The sequence below is a fragment of the Rattus norvegicus genome, chromosome 20 (genome assembly GCF_036323735.1).
Source record: "Rattus norvegicus strain BN/NHsdMcwi chromosome 20, GRCr8, whole genome shotgun sequence".
Classification (NCBI taxonomy): domain Eukaryota; kingdom Metazoa; phylum Chordata; class Mammalia; order Rodentia; family Muridae; genus Rattus; species Rattus norvegicus.
In genome coordinates this window covers 9390664-9406775 of record NC_086038.1, presented here as the reverse complement: position 1 = coordinate 9406775, position 16112 = coordinate 9390664, and the positions used below count along the sequence as shown (strand labels likewise).

The 16112-nt window shown below is 49.4% G+C and overlaps 1 protein-coding gene across 5 annotated transcripts in view; it reads right to left on the bottom strand.

The window, feature by feature from the left end:
- The window catches only part of Slc37a1 (solute carrier family 37 member 1), a 73495-nt gene that overhangs the window by 28452 nt on the left and 28931 nt on the right, over positions 1-16112 (bottom strand). For 4 of the 5 annotated variants that reach the window (XM_039098542.2, XM_017601594.3, XM_017601595.3 and 1 more), the window contains exons 3-7: positions 15114-15195; positions 6677-6821; positions 5817-5895; positions 3124-3259; positions 832-908 (exon numbers count right to left, since the gene is read on the bottom strand). In XM_039098542.2, the coding sequence (XP_038954470.1) occupies positions 832-908; positions 3124-3259; positions 5817-5895; positions 6677-6821; positions 15114-15195 (519 nt within the window). Of the gene's footprint in view, positions 1-831; positions 909-3123; positions 3260-5816; positions 5896-6676; positions 6822-9308; positions 9553-15113; positions 15196-16112 lie in introns of those variants that run through there. The other variant, XM_039098543.2, reaches the window with a different exon arrangement.

Below are 16112 nucleotides of genomic sequence, written 5' to 3'. Positions count from 1 at the left end.
GGAACCAGCGTGACCCAGAGGAACCAGAGTGACCCAGAGGAGCGAGACCGCGGATGTTCTGCGGAGAACTGCGTCTCGGGCTGCATCAGTACGGTTCACCGCTACTCAAGAGATCCTCAAGTCGAGGCACGAGGGCTTTTCCTACGATTCTTAGAAGGCAGAGGATTTCAATTTGGGCCTCCACAAACACGGTAGTCTTCTGACTATCTCGGTGACAGAAGCTCGCACTGGTGCCCGTGCCAAATGACTAAAACAAGCTTTCTAAATTGGGCTTCTGAGTCCATCTCCCATTTTAGCCTCAGAGATGGCGGGTGGCGTCTCTATGGTTACTTAACCCCAGCTAAGCTAGGCAGGGACTGAAATACTGTAGCTGGATCACCAGAGCTGGCTCAGGCCTGCTAATTATGGCCCGGGTGACCTCTGCCAGAATGTCTCGAACTCCTCGGCCAGATGCAGGCTCCAATTCAAGAAGCCTGGGGTGGGTCCCCAGATTCTCTATGTCCCACAAGTATGAGGGAAGCTGAGGCCACACGGCTCTCAGGTATGGAGTCCGGGGTCACACACACTACCTGCCTAAGTGGCCAAGGGGGAGGGCTGGGTTCTGTAGAGACAGAGGCTGTCGCCCCATGACAACTATAGAGCGTCCATCTTGGAGATCTCAGTACATTGCTTCCAAGAAGAGCCTCATTAAAGTTTCTGAAATAGGCTGAAAGAAAACTTGAATATAATTTGGTCTAGTTTCCATCTGAATCTGTCGCGCGCGATGGGGGGAGGGTAGGGGAGATGGGGGGGGGCGGACAAATGTGGGAAATGGGGCACTATTTCCCTCACCTTCCTTTTCCAAACCAGTTGCTGAGGCAGGTGACGACACTGGGCCAGCCTGTGGTCTGCACCAGTCCATTAATGATCTGTAGGGAGAAAAGGAAGCTCACGGAGGGGAGAGGCTACTCCCACCCCATCCTCCCTGGGAGGGGCGGCTCCCACTCTGTCTCACCACCGGTGGCAAGATGGAAGGTTTATATTTACAGATCGCTTAAGCTATGAAATGTAAAATATATATGTAGTTCACATACATAAAATATATAGAAACATAGATATGTTATATATACATACATATACATACATATACATACATATACATATATACATATATATACATATATATGTGTGTGTGTGTGTGTGTATATATATATATATATATATATATATATATATATATATATATACCAGGCATACATAGTGGTGCAGGGCTATCATCTTAGCTGCTGGGGAGGCTGAGGCAGAAGGACTGTTGAGGAGAAGAGTTTGACATCTATCTGCCTGGGTAATACAAGAAGATCCGGGGCTGGAGAGTTGGCTCAGTGGTTAAGAGCACTGACTGTGGGGTTGGGGATTTAGCTCAGTGGTAGAGCGCTTGCCTAGCAAGTGCAAGGCCCTGGGTTCGGTCCCCAGCTCCAAAAAAAAAAAAAAAAAAGAGCACTGACTGCTCTCCCAGAGGTCCTGAGTTCAAATCCCAGCAACCACAAGATGGCTCACAACCATGTCATGGGATCTGATGCCCTCTCCAGGTTTGTCTGAAGACAGCTGCAGCGTAATCATATAACTAAAATAAATACATCTTTAAAAAAAAATAAAAGAAGATTCCCTTCTCAAAAAATAACACGTATGTGCACGCATGCAAACACACACACACATAGACATGTAAAAAAGCCAACTCAAACCTTACATGGTGGTTCACACCTATAACCCCAGTACTCAGGAGGAATGCTGTGAGTTTGAGGCAAGCCTGGGCTACATATCAGTCTTTGCCTAGAAAAAAAAAATTAAACATAAAGCCAACCCAGCCAGGACCCACAGCTAGGAACGTTCTCCTGACAGGTCGGACTCAAACATTCCAGATTCCTTAGAATCCAAACATTCTGTGAAGACAAGAACTTTTCTCTTTATAAACTGCTACAAACTCAGCCTGGTAATGGCACGTGTTCCCCTGGACTAACCATGAAGAATATTCCTCTCAGAAGCCAAAGCAGCCTTGACCTAGCCCTGGCATGCATTCCTGCCCTCTCCAAGAGGTGTTGGGCCTGCATTTAACAGAGGGGACAGTGCCAGGAGGCTCACTTTGGTGTCATTAGAACTGAGGCCATAGCAAAGGGCCCAGCCCAGCTCCCTGCTGTCTCACTGGGGAAACGGGCCCTCCGGGAAGCATGCGCAGGGCAGCATGCCCATCTACTGCCATTCCAGGATTGGCAGCTTGGCCATTACCAGAGGAGCATGTTGGGACTCAGGGAATTGGCTCTCTTTCCCTTCTGACTTTGTACGACATTATGGTCTAATGTAATGTTGGGCTTATAATGGCTACACCCATACCGGATGGCCAAATGGTCTCCAAACAGCGTAACAACTGGAGACGCGTCATTCATTCACACTGCGCTTTATGCTATAGACAGTCTAGAGGTGGCTGAATTGCTACAGGAAGGTGCTTGCTGGATGAGCATGAGCCCTATGCCACGAATGCAAGGGACCTGAGTGGCCGAGGACATTGGCAACCGGGGATAACCGACTGCCCGCTTGCAAGAAAGCGGCTGAGCACAGTCATGAAAACCAAAATCAAACAATCCTATCACGCCTATCACGCCTCCCCACCCTTGGCTCTATGGAGTAGTTGGCCAGCCCTATTTCTCTTACGAGTCAATATTTGCCCACAGGATTGCCGGAGAGGGCAGAAGCTAAGAGGTGCCGCAAAGGCTGCTGGCCCTCAAGGAGGGCAAGACTGGGGCTTCTGGTCCCACCTCTCCTTTCTCTCTGGCTCTGTAGTGAAGGCCTCATACCCCTACTCTACTGGCAATGGCTCCAAGCCAACCCTTCCTTCTCCTCTGGCCGGCCCCATGGCCGCTTTGGCGTGATCATTAGTGCTTCACTCACTGACCTGCTACACTGACAGCTCCTAGAACCGGAAGGAAGCGTCCACATGCCAGAGTACAAGGGAGGAGGGTCTTTCCACGGCTGTGGGAGCCTTGGTCTTGGAGGGACGCTCTTCTGTCCCTCACTAGTATCTACCATCCGTTCTCTTTAGCAGAGGTCGGCTTTGGGACCTGAACTTGCCGTCCTGGGTCAGAACCTTACCTGGGTCACCACGTAGAAGCCCAGGCTATGAATGTTGTAGAAATAGCCCAAGCCGAACAGGGCTGTGAAGGCGCCGCTGGCCAGCATCCCAAAAGTCAGGTAATACCTAATCGGCAGGCGTTCCCCTATTATGCCACTGAGGCAACAAGGAAAGAGACAGGCATGAGGAAATAGCACAGCACCTTGCTAACAGCTCCGGCCACGTCTCCCGGATGTCCCACACCATCTATTCTCTGTGCTTCCAGACTGCCTAACCCCACCATTGGAGACTGGACTGAAATGCTTCCCTTGGAGCTCACATGCTACCATGGGACCCCTTAGCCTCATTTTTCATTAAAAACAAAACAAACCCTCATTTGTTTCTCATTAATAAAAAAAAAAAAACACTAACTGTCCAACAATAAAGTTCACACCGCAATTCACACCCACCCTACCTATTAAAGCAGGACTTGCCCTACTTGTTAAGCCTCCTTTTATACCGTCAACACAGAGCCAATGTACAGAGCTGTTTTAAAATGTTACCGTGAAGCTGCAAATGGTAACTTGGAATGGGGATGACTGTGAACTCAAGCAAGCCGCCCATCCATTGAGCGGTGACCAAGAAACCTGTCGGGTGGGTCAGCAAAGATAACACTCCCCTGCACGGCCAACCACTTCCTGCCACAACCACGACGGGTGGGGCAGAGCGTGAGCCCTAAGACAGCAGTGAGGCTCGGGGAGCTACAGCCGTGTGGTAGGGCGACTGTCAAACTGTGGCGTTTGTGGAGGAGCGTGACAGGGCCCCCGGCTTCATAACGGGGCAGGTGTGAAACCGGTTGCTATCCATCACGAGCCACACCTCGGTCTACTGCTTTACACATCACCATGGAGACACAGAGACTCACGATGAGAGCCCTCTGTGCTCTTTGCAAACTCAGTGGGGTCTGCAGAGACACAGACGGCTCACTGGTTAAGAGCACTTGTGTCCTTCTGGCGGATGTGAGATTTGGTTCCCAGTAGCCACATCTGAAGGCTCACAGCTGCCTGTAACTCCAGCTCCAGGGGCTTGGATGTCCTCTTCTGACCTTCATGGGTTCCCGAGCACACATGTGCACGCATATGCACATGCACGAGTGCACACACACACACACACACACACACACACTCAGAAGTAAATAAATCTTTAGAAGATCCACAAGCTACATTTGCTTCCACTCCAGGAATCCAACCATCAGAGAACATGGACAGACACCTGCCTGCCCAAGAGTAGCTCCCTGGAGTAAGTGACACTGTTCCCGTGTCACCTCTAGAACCTGCTTGCTTGCTTTTCCCTTCTGCGCTCACCAAACAGGAAGGATCTACCTAGAGCCACTCAAATGACCCGTGAACACTATTACTCGAGCGTTATCCAACCGCAACACCCTGGGCTGATATACTCAGCAGAGCAGAACCTGATCACAGAGACTAGAGAGCAGTCAAGGTGTTTCCACTCAACCCTGCTCACTTTAGAGATCAGGAGACCTGTCAGGGGCTGCAAACCTGCCTAGGCTCAGGATAAGGCACCGAGTCATATGGGTTCCCAAGAGCGGCTGCCATTGGCTACCGCTGGGAGGTGTCCCCTACTATGGTCACCTGGCGCCAGCGCCCTCATCTCCTCGGTGAGATTGAGGGACAATTCTGATGGAATGGACACCACCCCGAATCATATCTGATTCACACAGGACTCACACCCACGCCATACCTGATGATCCTGTCAGGCAAGACCAGGGTCCACCCACCTCCCCCGTGTGCATTCGGGCTACAGAGTCACGTGATGCTACCATTCAAGACCTCAGTGGTAACCTCAGCGCTCTGAGGGCTGTCCTGCCTTCTTGTCACAGCACCGGGCCCATCAGCAATGAGGCAGGTGCTCTCACCTCCCTCTTTGAGACTTTTCTATGGACTTCATGTCCATCAGAATCCCACGACGATACACTCGATGGTAAGCTACAGGAGAAGCTGGCTTTATTTACTAAGCGAGGTTTCTTGGGTCGGATATCTGGCTGGCAAGAAGGTGGAGACCAGGCCCCACACCTTACTTCTCTTTGGCCTCATACACTGTAGACTTGTGCATCCAGCGTACCTCACGCACCAGCCCTTGACCATCCTCTCCTACCCTACTCTCATCCACACTAGCTCTGAGCTCCGTGTGGCATTTACATCTGAGGAGGAGGGCTATCTCTACACTGGCAGGAACCACTTGTCAATCTGTCACCGCCATAGGGCCTCTGAGCTGGGAAGGGCCCTGGATCTTGAATCCACATGATGGGAAGCTCTGAGAGAAACAGTTATATAAACATTTATAAGGATACCCCGAAACTCCCAGGCTCCGAAGATCAGTGTCTAAAACAAAGTCTCTTGGGATAAAGGTTGTAGTTTCTATAAGGTTTCTCCTTATTTTTTTTTCCCCCAGTATTGGGGCTTGAATCCGGGGTCTTTTATATACTGTGTATGCTAGGCAATCACCCTATCCCTGAGTGATCTCGCTAACCCTCCCCTGATGTTATTTTAAAATATGGTGGGGCTGATAGCATCAGCGAGGTTTTAAATCAGCCACGAGTTTGCCTCCTGACCCTGAGAACATCTAGTACCTCCTAGATCCATTCACCTCCTTTACCTCTCTGGACTGACAGGGCCCACAAGACTGGGAAGGGTTCGAGCACGGGGGCTCCTACCTCAGGTACATCCCAATGGCATAGGCACACAGGAAGGCGTAATCCAGGGCTCCAAGCAGTTGCTGGTAGTTGTTCTTATCTACGTGGGTTTGAGAACCGACAGAAAGGCTCGGAGTTAGCTGGCACGTTGTAGAGATGGGTTATAAAACAGAAAACTTTATTCTGTAAATCTCTTTGAAAGGGAGATGCGCTCTTTTTTTTTTTTTTTTTTTTTTTAATTTCCGGAACTGGGGACCGAACCCAGGGCCTTGCGCTTGCTAGGCAAGCGCTCTACCACTGAGCTAAATCCCCAACCCCAATGCTCTAACTCTTTTTTTTTTTTTTTTTTTTTTTTTTGGTTCTTTTTTTCGGAGCTGGGGACCGAACCCAGGGCCTTGCGCTTCCTAGGTAAGCGCTCTACCACTGAGCTAAATCCCCAGCCCCCCAATGCTCTAACTCTTAAAAATACACACACATACACACACACACACACACGCACGCACGCACGCACGCACGCACGCACGCACGCACGCACGCACGCACCATCACAGCCTAGCTTCCTGTGAAGGAAAGTAAAGCCACCTCTCTCTCAAGCTGTCCTTGAATGTGTCCCTCAGGTTGGAGGCAAACCACACTGACTGACTGACTGTGGTGGGTTTGACTTTCTGCGGGACAGCACACACTGCAAGCTATCTTGGAGAGACTTCCCCAGTACAGACATAACTTCACGCAGTGGGCGGGTGCTTGCTATGGGGCAGTCATCCCTGAAACACATTCACAGCCGAGGATGGCGTCACTGTCCTGAGACTAGCCAGGTTGTAGAAACTCCAGTGGATGGCTGCCAAGAGACCTGGGCGGGAGAGGGTTTGACCCAAACTCACCAAAGGGGGCCCAGCCACAGTCGGTCTCGGTCTCGGTCTCGTTGTTCAGGAGCCAGTGGGTGGGGCTACGCCTGGTACTGCTGCTCGGGCCACCGAATCTTGGTTCAGGCTCATCTGCGGCAGCACACTGCTTATGTAGCTCACCCTAGGACAGACAGAGATGGGGGTGTGGGGGGAGTGTTCAAATGGGATGTCTCAGCCAGGACAGCAACAGCTCTTTGAGCACAGGGAGGCTTCTGGTAGGTGTCTGAGTTCCGCAGGAGCTGTCCCGCTGTCGACAGGAGGCTCCGGCAGCATTTTGTAAGAACACCAGTTCATGGCCCACACAGCAGCCAGGGCCTGGCACCAGCGGCCTCTGAAGGGCTTAACATGGAGGTAGCAATCAGGAGGCAAGAGAGCATCAAGCTGAGGACCAACTGCCAGTCATCCTTGACGGCCTGCCCCTCGGGGGAAGAACAGGGTTAACTGCTGGATTTAGACAGCTGGATGCTACGGAGGAATGGAAGAATGAGGATCTCAAAAGGAAAATAGACAAAGAAACGTGGGCTGCGCAGTTTCATTTCCACCAGTTCAAGCACAGGCAAGACACCCCTGGTGGCAGGATAAATCTTATTGTTGCTTAGAAGGGGATGGTAGGGACTGGCACAGGGGGCTGAAAAAGCCTTAACCTAGATCCTGGGTACCCAGGTGTATAGGCAAAGACCTGTCAAACAGACACTTAAGATTAATATATGTATTATATTATACATATATTATATATAATTATATATTATATATGTAAATATATAAATTATACATACAAATTATATATATTTATAAATCTATCATCTATCTATCTACACACACACACACACACACACACACACACCCCAGCAAGGCAGATGGCCACCAGCCTACCAGGACCAGCAAGCTGTATTAGGGCAGAGGCGTCTGACTGGTGGGGGGGGGGGCAGGGAGGGAATGACACAGCCGAGGGGCGTGAGGACTGACAAGTCACAAGTGTCCTCCCTCCATCTCCCCATCTGCAGGAGGCTGCCACCCACTTACAGAACAGAGATTCTGACAGTCAATACCAGGTTTTCTACACAGCGTGGGGATGGGGCCACCTAAAGAAGGAGGCCATACTTCCAGTGGGAGTGGCCAGGGCTATCTCCTGGGGAAACTGAGGGATAGGGAATTCACTGTCACACCCGTGTCCCCTACCACTAGATTTAGTAAAGGTCCAGGGTCACAGGAAGCTCAGATGAAGTAACCTTATCAGGTGTGGGTGAAAGGTGACAAGGAGGAACTTCTGGTCAGGGAGATGCTCCTTTGAGGACAAGAAATCCTTCCAGTGTTCAGGAACTGGATCCTGAGAGTCACGGGGCCTGGGGGTTGGTACAGAATCCTAGCCCTGCTATATAGCATGGGGCAAGGAGCCACCTGGCCCCTAAGCAGGCGGTAGGCTTGTCTACCTCCGTCGGGACAGAATAGCTATGGGACCTTGTTGTCCGAAAGGCTGCCTTCATCATCCTGGCTGGATACCAGATTTCTGGACACAAGTCGCTGAGCCCCAGCACGGCACGTGAATGTAGCTTCTCTACAGCGGTGGCTTTGTGCACATCCCTGCGCTGTTCTGACTTAAATGTCACACCAAAAGCTCACCACCTTATAAACTGAAGTGACTGTCTCCCCACATGGTAGCATCCATGTGCCACAGAGGCTCTCTGGCTTCTGTCTCATGCCGAACAGAACACGGTCACTTGGCCCTTCCCCACTCAGGCCGCTACCCCTGTCAGGGCTACGAAATTGTGGTGTGTGTGTGTGCGCGCGCGTGTGTGTCTGTGTGTGTGTGTGTATGTGTGTGTGTGTGTCTGTGTGTATGTGTGTGTGTATGTGTGTGTGTGTGTGTGTCTGTGTGTCCCATTTCTATCTCCGAGGCCTTAAGATGTGTGTGTGTGTGTGTGTGTGTGTGTGTGTGTGTGTGTGTGTGTCCCACTTCTATCTCCGAGGCCTTAGTTTTCTGGCTACCTCAATAGGTGAGAGTTTCTGACTTCGTACACTGTCCTTTGTCAAGGCCACCACACCCAAGGACATTTCTCTCTTGCTGCTCCCTGAGGACAGCCACAAGCCAGGAGGGACTCATCTGCCGGACTAAGTAAGTTTCTAATGTTAGCCTTACACGGAAGCGAGGGATATGGATTCTACGGAATAGAGTCATCGACATTATCTCCAGTGGCTTAACCTGTCTGGGGCACATCACCCATGGAAATCAGACCAGGTTAGAGATGATCCAGGATCTTCCATATGTCTCTGGAAAGGTTTTCAGGTCCTGCCCATGGTGAGCAGCATCAAGAACCCTGGTTTGTTACGGTCACGGGCTCTTGGTTAAGACAGGCCTGGGCTGAGACCTATGGCTGCTTGTAACCGACTGACCTCAGTCACACTCCCTGGACATCAGCTCTGAAGCCAGCATGACAAAGAATGACGTCATAGGGTGTCTGAAGGATGGAGTTCATTCAGAGGGCACCACCCAGGTCCTTACCCTCCAACAGGGTCAGCTGTTGGCTCCGCTGTGCTTAGGCGAGGCTCCTACAATTAACCTCTACCCTTGACGGATACAGTGTATCCACACCCCTCCCAAGCCACTCACCGTCATCTTTGCCTCTCTTGTAGCCCTGCTGGGAGGCTGCCTCCAAAGGTCGAAGAACTCGGGGGATATTTAAGAAAGCACATTAATTCTCAATTACATCGCTCTGGTTTAATATTTCAGTGATGTCTGCTACGAAAGCCTGGTGTTTATGGGAGAACAAACGTCTCACGTTTAGACGTTCTAAAGAGCCAGACTTGGGGCCGATTAGACAATTTCCACCACAAACCTCCCGAGCACAAGGACCCCTCCCTTCCAGGAAGAAAAAAAGGCTAGCTTACTTCCTGAGACAGCTACAAGCCAAACTGTGGCTTCCAACCGACGCACACCCCTCCCCCCCTTGGGAAAGTCTTGAAGGGTACACTGAGTCCGATCTGAAAGTTGTTTCGATCCACCAAATGTGCACAGTACCCTGCTTAGTTACCATTGTGCAAATTCTGCCCCAATGGTTTGAATTCTGCCCCAGTTGTTTGCAAGGTATATAACTCTCTGTTAAAGTCTGCTCAGGGTCGTCTCCCCTTGAAGTGGGAGGACCCTGAGACGGCAGAACTAAACTCTTCTTGCTTTTCCATCGATCACTGCCTCAGTGAGTCTCATTCAAGAGGTCCTGGAAGACGTTCAACTCGGACCTCACAATACAAGGCTCCCACGGACTGATTACCAAAGAAACATTTCAGGGAAGGGCGTGTCCCATAGCTTACATCAAAGCAGTATCCCTCGCAAAAATTTACAGGGTTATCTTTCAACAAGCTACGCCGAAAATCAATCAGCCTGCTACAACAGTTGGTTAATAAAACGATCAGGGAGATTAACCTTGTCGGTTAAAAGTGTTTGCCTTGCAAGCTCCAGGACCTCGGTTAGAGCTCTGGAACCCATGCTGGGGTGAGGGTGGGGGGCATATGGGTATGGCACTGGGTGCTTTGGATCCTATCCCTGGGAAAATGGAGACAGGCAGGTCTCTAAGCATAGCTGGCTAGCCAGGTTAGCCTACTTGGTGAGGTCTGGGCCGGTGACTCAAATAAAACAAAACAAACAAGGTGGAATCTGACTGAAGAATGACTCCTCAAGTTGATCTCTTGGCTTCCACACACGTGTATATACATGCACACCTGCATACACACACACAAGTGCGCATGCACACACGTGTGTATGCACATCCTCTTTCTCATTCACACCCACATGCACATACACAAAAGATCTGATCAGTCAAAAGGGTGTCAGGGCTAGTAAAATGGCTCAGCAGGCATGGGTGCTTGCTGCCAAGCCTGAGGACCTGAGTTCAATTCCCAGGACAGGTACAAGGAACGACCCAACTCCCACAGGACATCTTTTGACTTCCTAATGCACCCTCCCCACATATACATACATACATACATACATACATACATACATACATACATACATATATACATACAGAAATGTAAGTTTAAAAGTTTAAAAAAATAGTGGAGCCCATCTTCAGTGACCTAAATTTTTACTCAAAATGCCATAATTTTCTCAAACTTTCACCTATTGAATCTGTTCATGCACTTTGTTTTCCCCCTGGATGCTGCAATAAAGACATTTATACTAGCTGGGTGTGGTGGGACATGTGGTGGAACTCAGAAGTCCGAGACAGGATCACGGCAGAGTACCCAAGGCTAGCCTGGGTTTCAGAGGAAAACTCTGTCAAAACAACAACAGAAGATGTTTCTGTGTTAATTTGGGGTGCTTGTTTTGAGAGCTGTGACCAAATGCCTGAGAAAAATAACTAATAAAAGGCTGTATTTTGGCTCTTGGCTTACTAGGTCAGCAGGCTGTCCTTGGCTTCACGTTTCTAAGCTGAGGGAAGGCGAGGTATCGTGGTGGGCGGGGCCTAGGCAGGATATGCCCTTCTAAGACCCACCCCCAAGTGATCCATTTCCTCTGGCTAGAGGGATCTTCCAGTGTGTCCCTAGTGTCTATTCAAATCTGAATGGCATGGTGTTCTCATCTACTGACAGGTCAGGGCCTGCGTATTCTTCTGGAATTCTCTTATTTCCTGGGCGTCACTCAGCCTCAAGTTGACAAGGTTACCCATCTCAAGGCAGCAGTCCCGGAGTTAAAAACAGAGCTGTACTCTCCTCTATTCTAAGCCTTTTGCCTGTTCTTGTGCAGCAGCCCAATACTTTGATTATAGTACTCAAAATGCATTATTTTTTTTATATTTTTATTTTGTTTTATTAAAAAGTTATCAAGGGGCTGGGGATTTAGCTCAGTGGTAGAGCGCTTACCTAGGAAGCGCAAGACCCTGGATTCGGTCCCCAGCTCCGAAAAAAAGAACCAAAAAAAAAAAAAAAAAAAAAGTTATCAAAAAAACAAAAAAAAAAAAACCAAAAAAAAAGAGTTAGAAAAAAGGGTTGGGGATTTAGCTCAGTGGTAGAGCGCTTGCCTAGGAAGCGCAAAGCCCTGGGTTCCGTCCCCAGCTCCGGAAAAAAAAAAAGAACCAAAAAAAAAAAAAAAAAAGTTATCTTTGAACACTTTCCCTGGCGATATTCTCATATATTCATATTCTTTCTCTCTCTCTCTCACTCTCTCTCTCTCTCTCTCTCTCTCTCACTCTCTGTCTCTCTCTTTCTCTCCTTTTGGTTGTTATTGAAAAAGGCTCTCTCTATGTAGCCCTGGTTGTCCTGGAACTCCCTATGTAGGTAGACCAGGCTGGCCTCGAACTCTCAGAGATCGTCCTGCCTCTGCCTCCAGAGCGCTGGGACCATGCCCATCTTTGGGGAATTAATTCCTAAGGAGCATCTTTTCATATAAACTTTAGGATTCTTTTACTTGATTAAAAAAAGTAGCTGGGTGTAATGGCACAGGCATGCCTTTGATCCCAGCACTCGGGAGGCAGAGGCAGGCAGATCTCTGTGGGTCTGAAGTCAGCGTTCTCTTCTTGGGGAGTCCCCCAGCCAGCTTGGGGCATGTAGAGAGACCTCGTCTAAAGTGGAAATCTCTGCTGAGGTTTTCCCATGGCCACGGGAGGCACTGGAACTTTTCATAAAACAGCTTTCCTTGACAGCTCTGGCCTTTTTAAATTTTGTTTTCTGTTTGCCCTGGCACTTTAAAAAAAAAAATTTCCAATTCTGTGTGCAAAGAGGTCTGTCAACAATTATCCTCAAGCCAGCCCCCACCTCTTTCTCCCTCCCTCCCTTCCTCCTTCCTTCCCTCCCTCCTCTTCCCTTCCTCCTTCCCTCCCTCCCTCTCTCCCCTCCCCACTGTCCTCCCTCCCTCCCTCCCCTCCTCTCCTCAGGGACCATGCGATACCATTTCTAAGAAACCATCTATTTAAAGATTCTGCTCTGGCCCAGCCTGGAGGAGAGTTCCCCAAAGTTCCCCTCCATTGGGGCATAGACCCCATCTGTCTACGAGCCAGGGAAGACATCTGCCTCAAATAAAGATGGCTGGCTGCAGGCGGAGGATTATGGGAAGGGACAACATTGTCCTCCCAGCTCTAGGTTTTTCAGAGTGCTTTTAAAGGTACTATTTTTTTTTTAATCAGAGAAAAATAAAAGCAATCAGTGATAGTTGAGGCGAGTGTCACCCTGATTGACCTGGCATCACTTGACAAATGAGTCACGGTCACTGGGCGAATCACGGCCCATTCTCAGTCGGGGTCCAGTAAGCAAATGTATTCCAGTTTTGTTTATAACCTTCTGGGAAATACAGACTGCAGATGGTGACTCATGGGGTCCCTGATAGAATCATCCCCGTTCCTTGACTCATTTGTGTCATTTAGAGCGGGAGCTGCAGGCTCTGTGAAATCTAAATTATAGGCAGAGACAGCTTTGTCTGCCTCAGGAGGTAAAGCAGCCTTCATGACTTAACATAAGGGCATTGCACATAGAGGTGCACTGGAGAGTCTAGGTGTTAGATGCTGACCGTAGGCAAGCAGTTAGCTGCCCTGGAGACTCCTGGGCAGCCCTGTTAAGAGAAGAGCCCAGGGGCTAGAGTGATGGTTCAGTTGTTCTGAGCACTGACTATTTTTCATAGGACACTGGCTCAGTTCCCAGCATCCTTTTGGGCAGCTCACAATTGTTCATAATTCTAGGTTCAGGCTGAAGCCAGTTATGCATTCAATGCGTATACATAAACATAGGCAAAACACTAGATAAATCTTTAAAAAATAGTAAGAGGGCTGGAGAGGTGGCTCAGCAGTTAAGAGCACTGACTGTTCTTCCAGAGGTCCTGAGTTCAATTCCCAGCAACCACATGGTGGCTGTAATGGGATCCAATGCCCTCTTCTGGTGTGTCTGAAGACAGCTACCTACATACACATACATACTCATATACATAAAATAAATAAGTAATTCTTTAAAAAAAAATAGAAACGAGACCCTGGAGCCAGAGGACCAATGTAGAAGACACCAAGCTCTCTTATTCCTGATGATACCCCTGGGCCACTGTGAGGACTGTATTAGAGAGCAAACACAAGCATTTGGGACCATTGGGTATGGGACTCTGGTTCAAACTAAGGCGTCTCCTCAAGAAACCTAGAGGTCCTAATGGTCACTTCTGCATACGTAAGGCAATGGAATTTGACCTTGACCTGTGTTCATCAGAGTCCAAGGGCAAAGTCCTGCCCTAGAGACCCTCCAGTGTCGAGGCCCACCTCACTCACCATACCTGTCCCACAGGCAATGACTCCGTGGTGACACTCTACTCTCTACCTGGTACTGGACGTGGTCCCTCACCCACCATGTAGACCTAACCTTTCCAGGTCAATCCTAGAAGCCCCAGTGAGGCCCCCTGACTCTGATTGATCCCACATCTTCAGTGCTCACCCCCTGTAAGGGTGGCCTGATGTTTGTTTTCTGTGCTATCCCTCTGTCAGGAGCTAAGCGTGAATTCTCTAGGCAGAAAGAGTCACAGAGACAGCATTCCAATTTCCAGGGCTGATGTCAGAGCCCTTGTCACATGTCACACGTCGGAGCTTTTAAAGCCACCCACTACTTTCCTACCCCCAGTCCTCTTTGAAAGACCTTCTTTCTTGAAGCTCTCCTAGTGCTTCCACAGCAACTCCTGGCTACCATTTACTAGCATCTTCTTAGGGAATGAATATACTGGAGAAAGCACACAGGACCCCAGAGGCAGCAATACACATTGTCTCCCGTACCAGAAACCTTTCTGGGGCAACTAGCCCATCTCAACTGGGAAGTCCATAACTCCAGAGTCCAGGACCAGGTCCCTGCCAACTGCTGGAAGGCAAGCAGGGAACAGAGCCGTAAATAGGCTGATCTTGGCACTGGGGAGCGTCTTTGGTTCTTCTACAGTAGTCAAAAGCCATTCATTTCTGCAGTCAGCTGCTCACACACAAATAAGGTGGGGTGAAAACAATACCCGATTCCTTCCCTGTTCATATGGAAACAGATGACTTGATGGCTAGAAGGACACCTGTTCCCTAACTGTCACCTGCTCTCCCAGGATCCCCAGTGTCTGTACTACAGAGACTGCTCAAGAGCCAAAAGAGGGGTCAAATGACACCAAGGGTAGGAGCCACCTGGGGAAGCATTTAAGACTGGATCTACTAGGAAAGAAAATCCAGACAACATAATTATTTAACTAAGTTTGGGAATTCTGGAACCGTAGTCCAACCCAGTCGTGCCTCTGAGGGGGATAAAGCCTGAAACATTGTAAAGATTAGAGTTCCTTAAAAAGGAAAGCAAGATCAAAATGTAACAAAAAGGCCCCACAACTAAGATGCTAGAGTAACTTGTCTCTAACAATCCCCGCCCACTTCCTCCTGCTCCCCTTCCTCCGGCAGATGCCAGCCGAGCCCGGTGTGTGAAGATCTCTTACCTTCACTATGCTGATAGGCTTTCGGGATAAGTGGAAGCTTGCGTAGAGCAGGAACGTCAGCATAAAAATGAAAGCCCGGTACCTAGAACACATGTAATACGGGCATGAGAGGTGCCATGCTGTGTTAGTCCCACACCCATCCCATTCACAATCTCACAAGGACAGGTAGCCTTGAGCCCTGACCTCCCACTCCAGTGAAGGTGCTAACAGCCAATGATCTTAACAGCTGTTTTCTCTCAACTCTAACCCTTCTCCATAGAAGGAACCTCAAAAGCCAGTGAGAGGGGGCTGTTCTCTGAAACCCTGACTTAGGGCCCCTTGCACACTTTTAAATACAGCTTCTCTAATCAGACATTTATGGTTACATTTTTTGCTTTTGTTTTTTCTCTCAGAAGCCCTGTAGGAGCTGGGAGGAAAAGCCAAAATCTTTTGCTCCCCACCCCTCCCACCCCCAATATGTGAGACCCATGTCCCCACAACAAACAGCTCTCTAGTGGATTCCGCCTGGAGGGGTTCTACAATTCAAGCCACGTCTGACACCAATCTACATAGTAATAGTGTCAGACCCCAGGGTTGAGGGTCCCATCCCACACACAGCCCCTACTAATAAACTGACAACTTTTAAAGTGGGGTTCCTACAGGCCCTGGTGCTTGTTCAGTTAGTTTACGTGAGTGGCTCTCCACACCCAGAGAAACCCTTTCTCGAGGTCACCATTTGCTATAAAGCCCACAGAGCAAGAATGAAGACGTGCTGCAGGGACACTTGTCTTCCCCTGACTGGGAGACTTTTGAAACCATGAACAAGAAGTGACCATCTCTGCAGGATGCTTATGACCAGAGAAGAGACGGTCTAAAGCCTGGGCCAGTCAGAGTGGGGAGAGTTGGCTCCGTGAGTTAAAGGGCCTGACAACCTCAGCCTGAGCCCCGGAACCCACAGAGTTGAAGGCGGGAGACTCCATCAGAGTCACACTCTGACTTCCACTCTCACCAGTGCAGGTG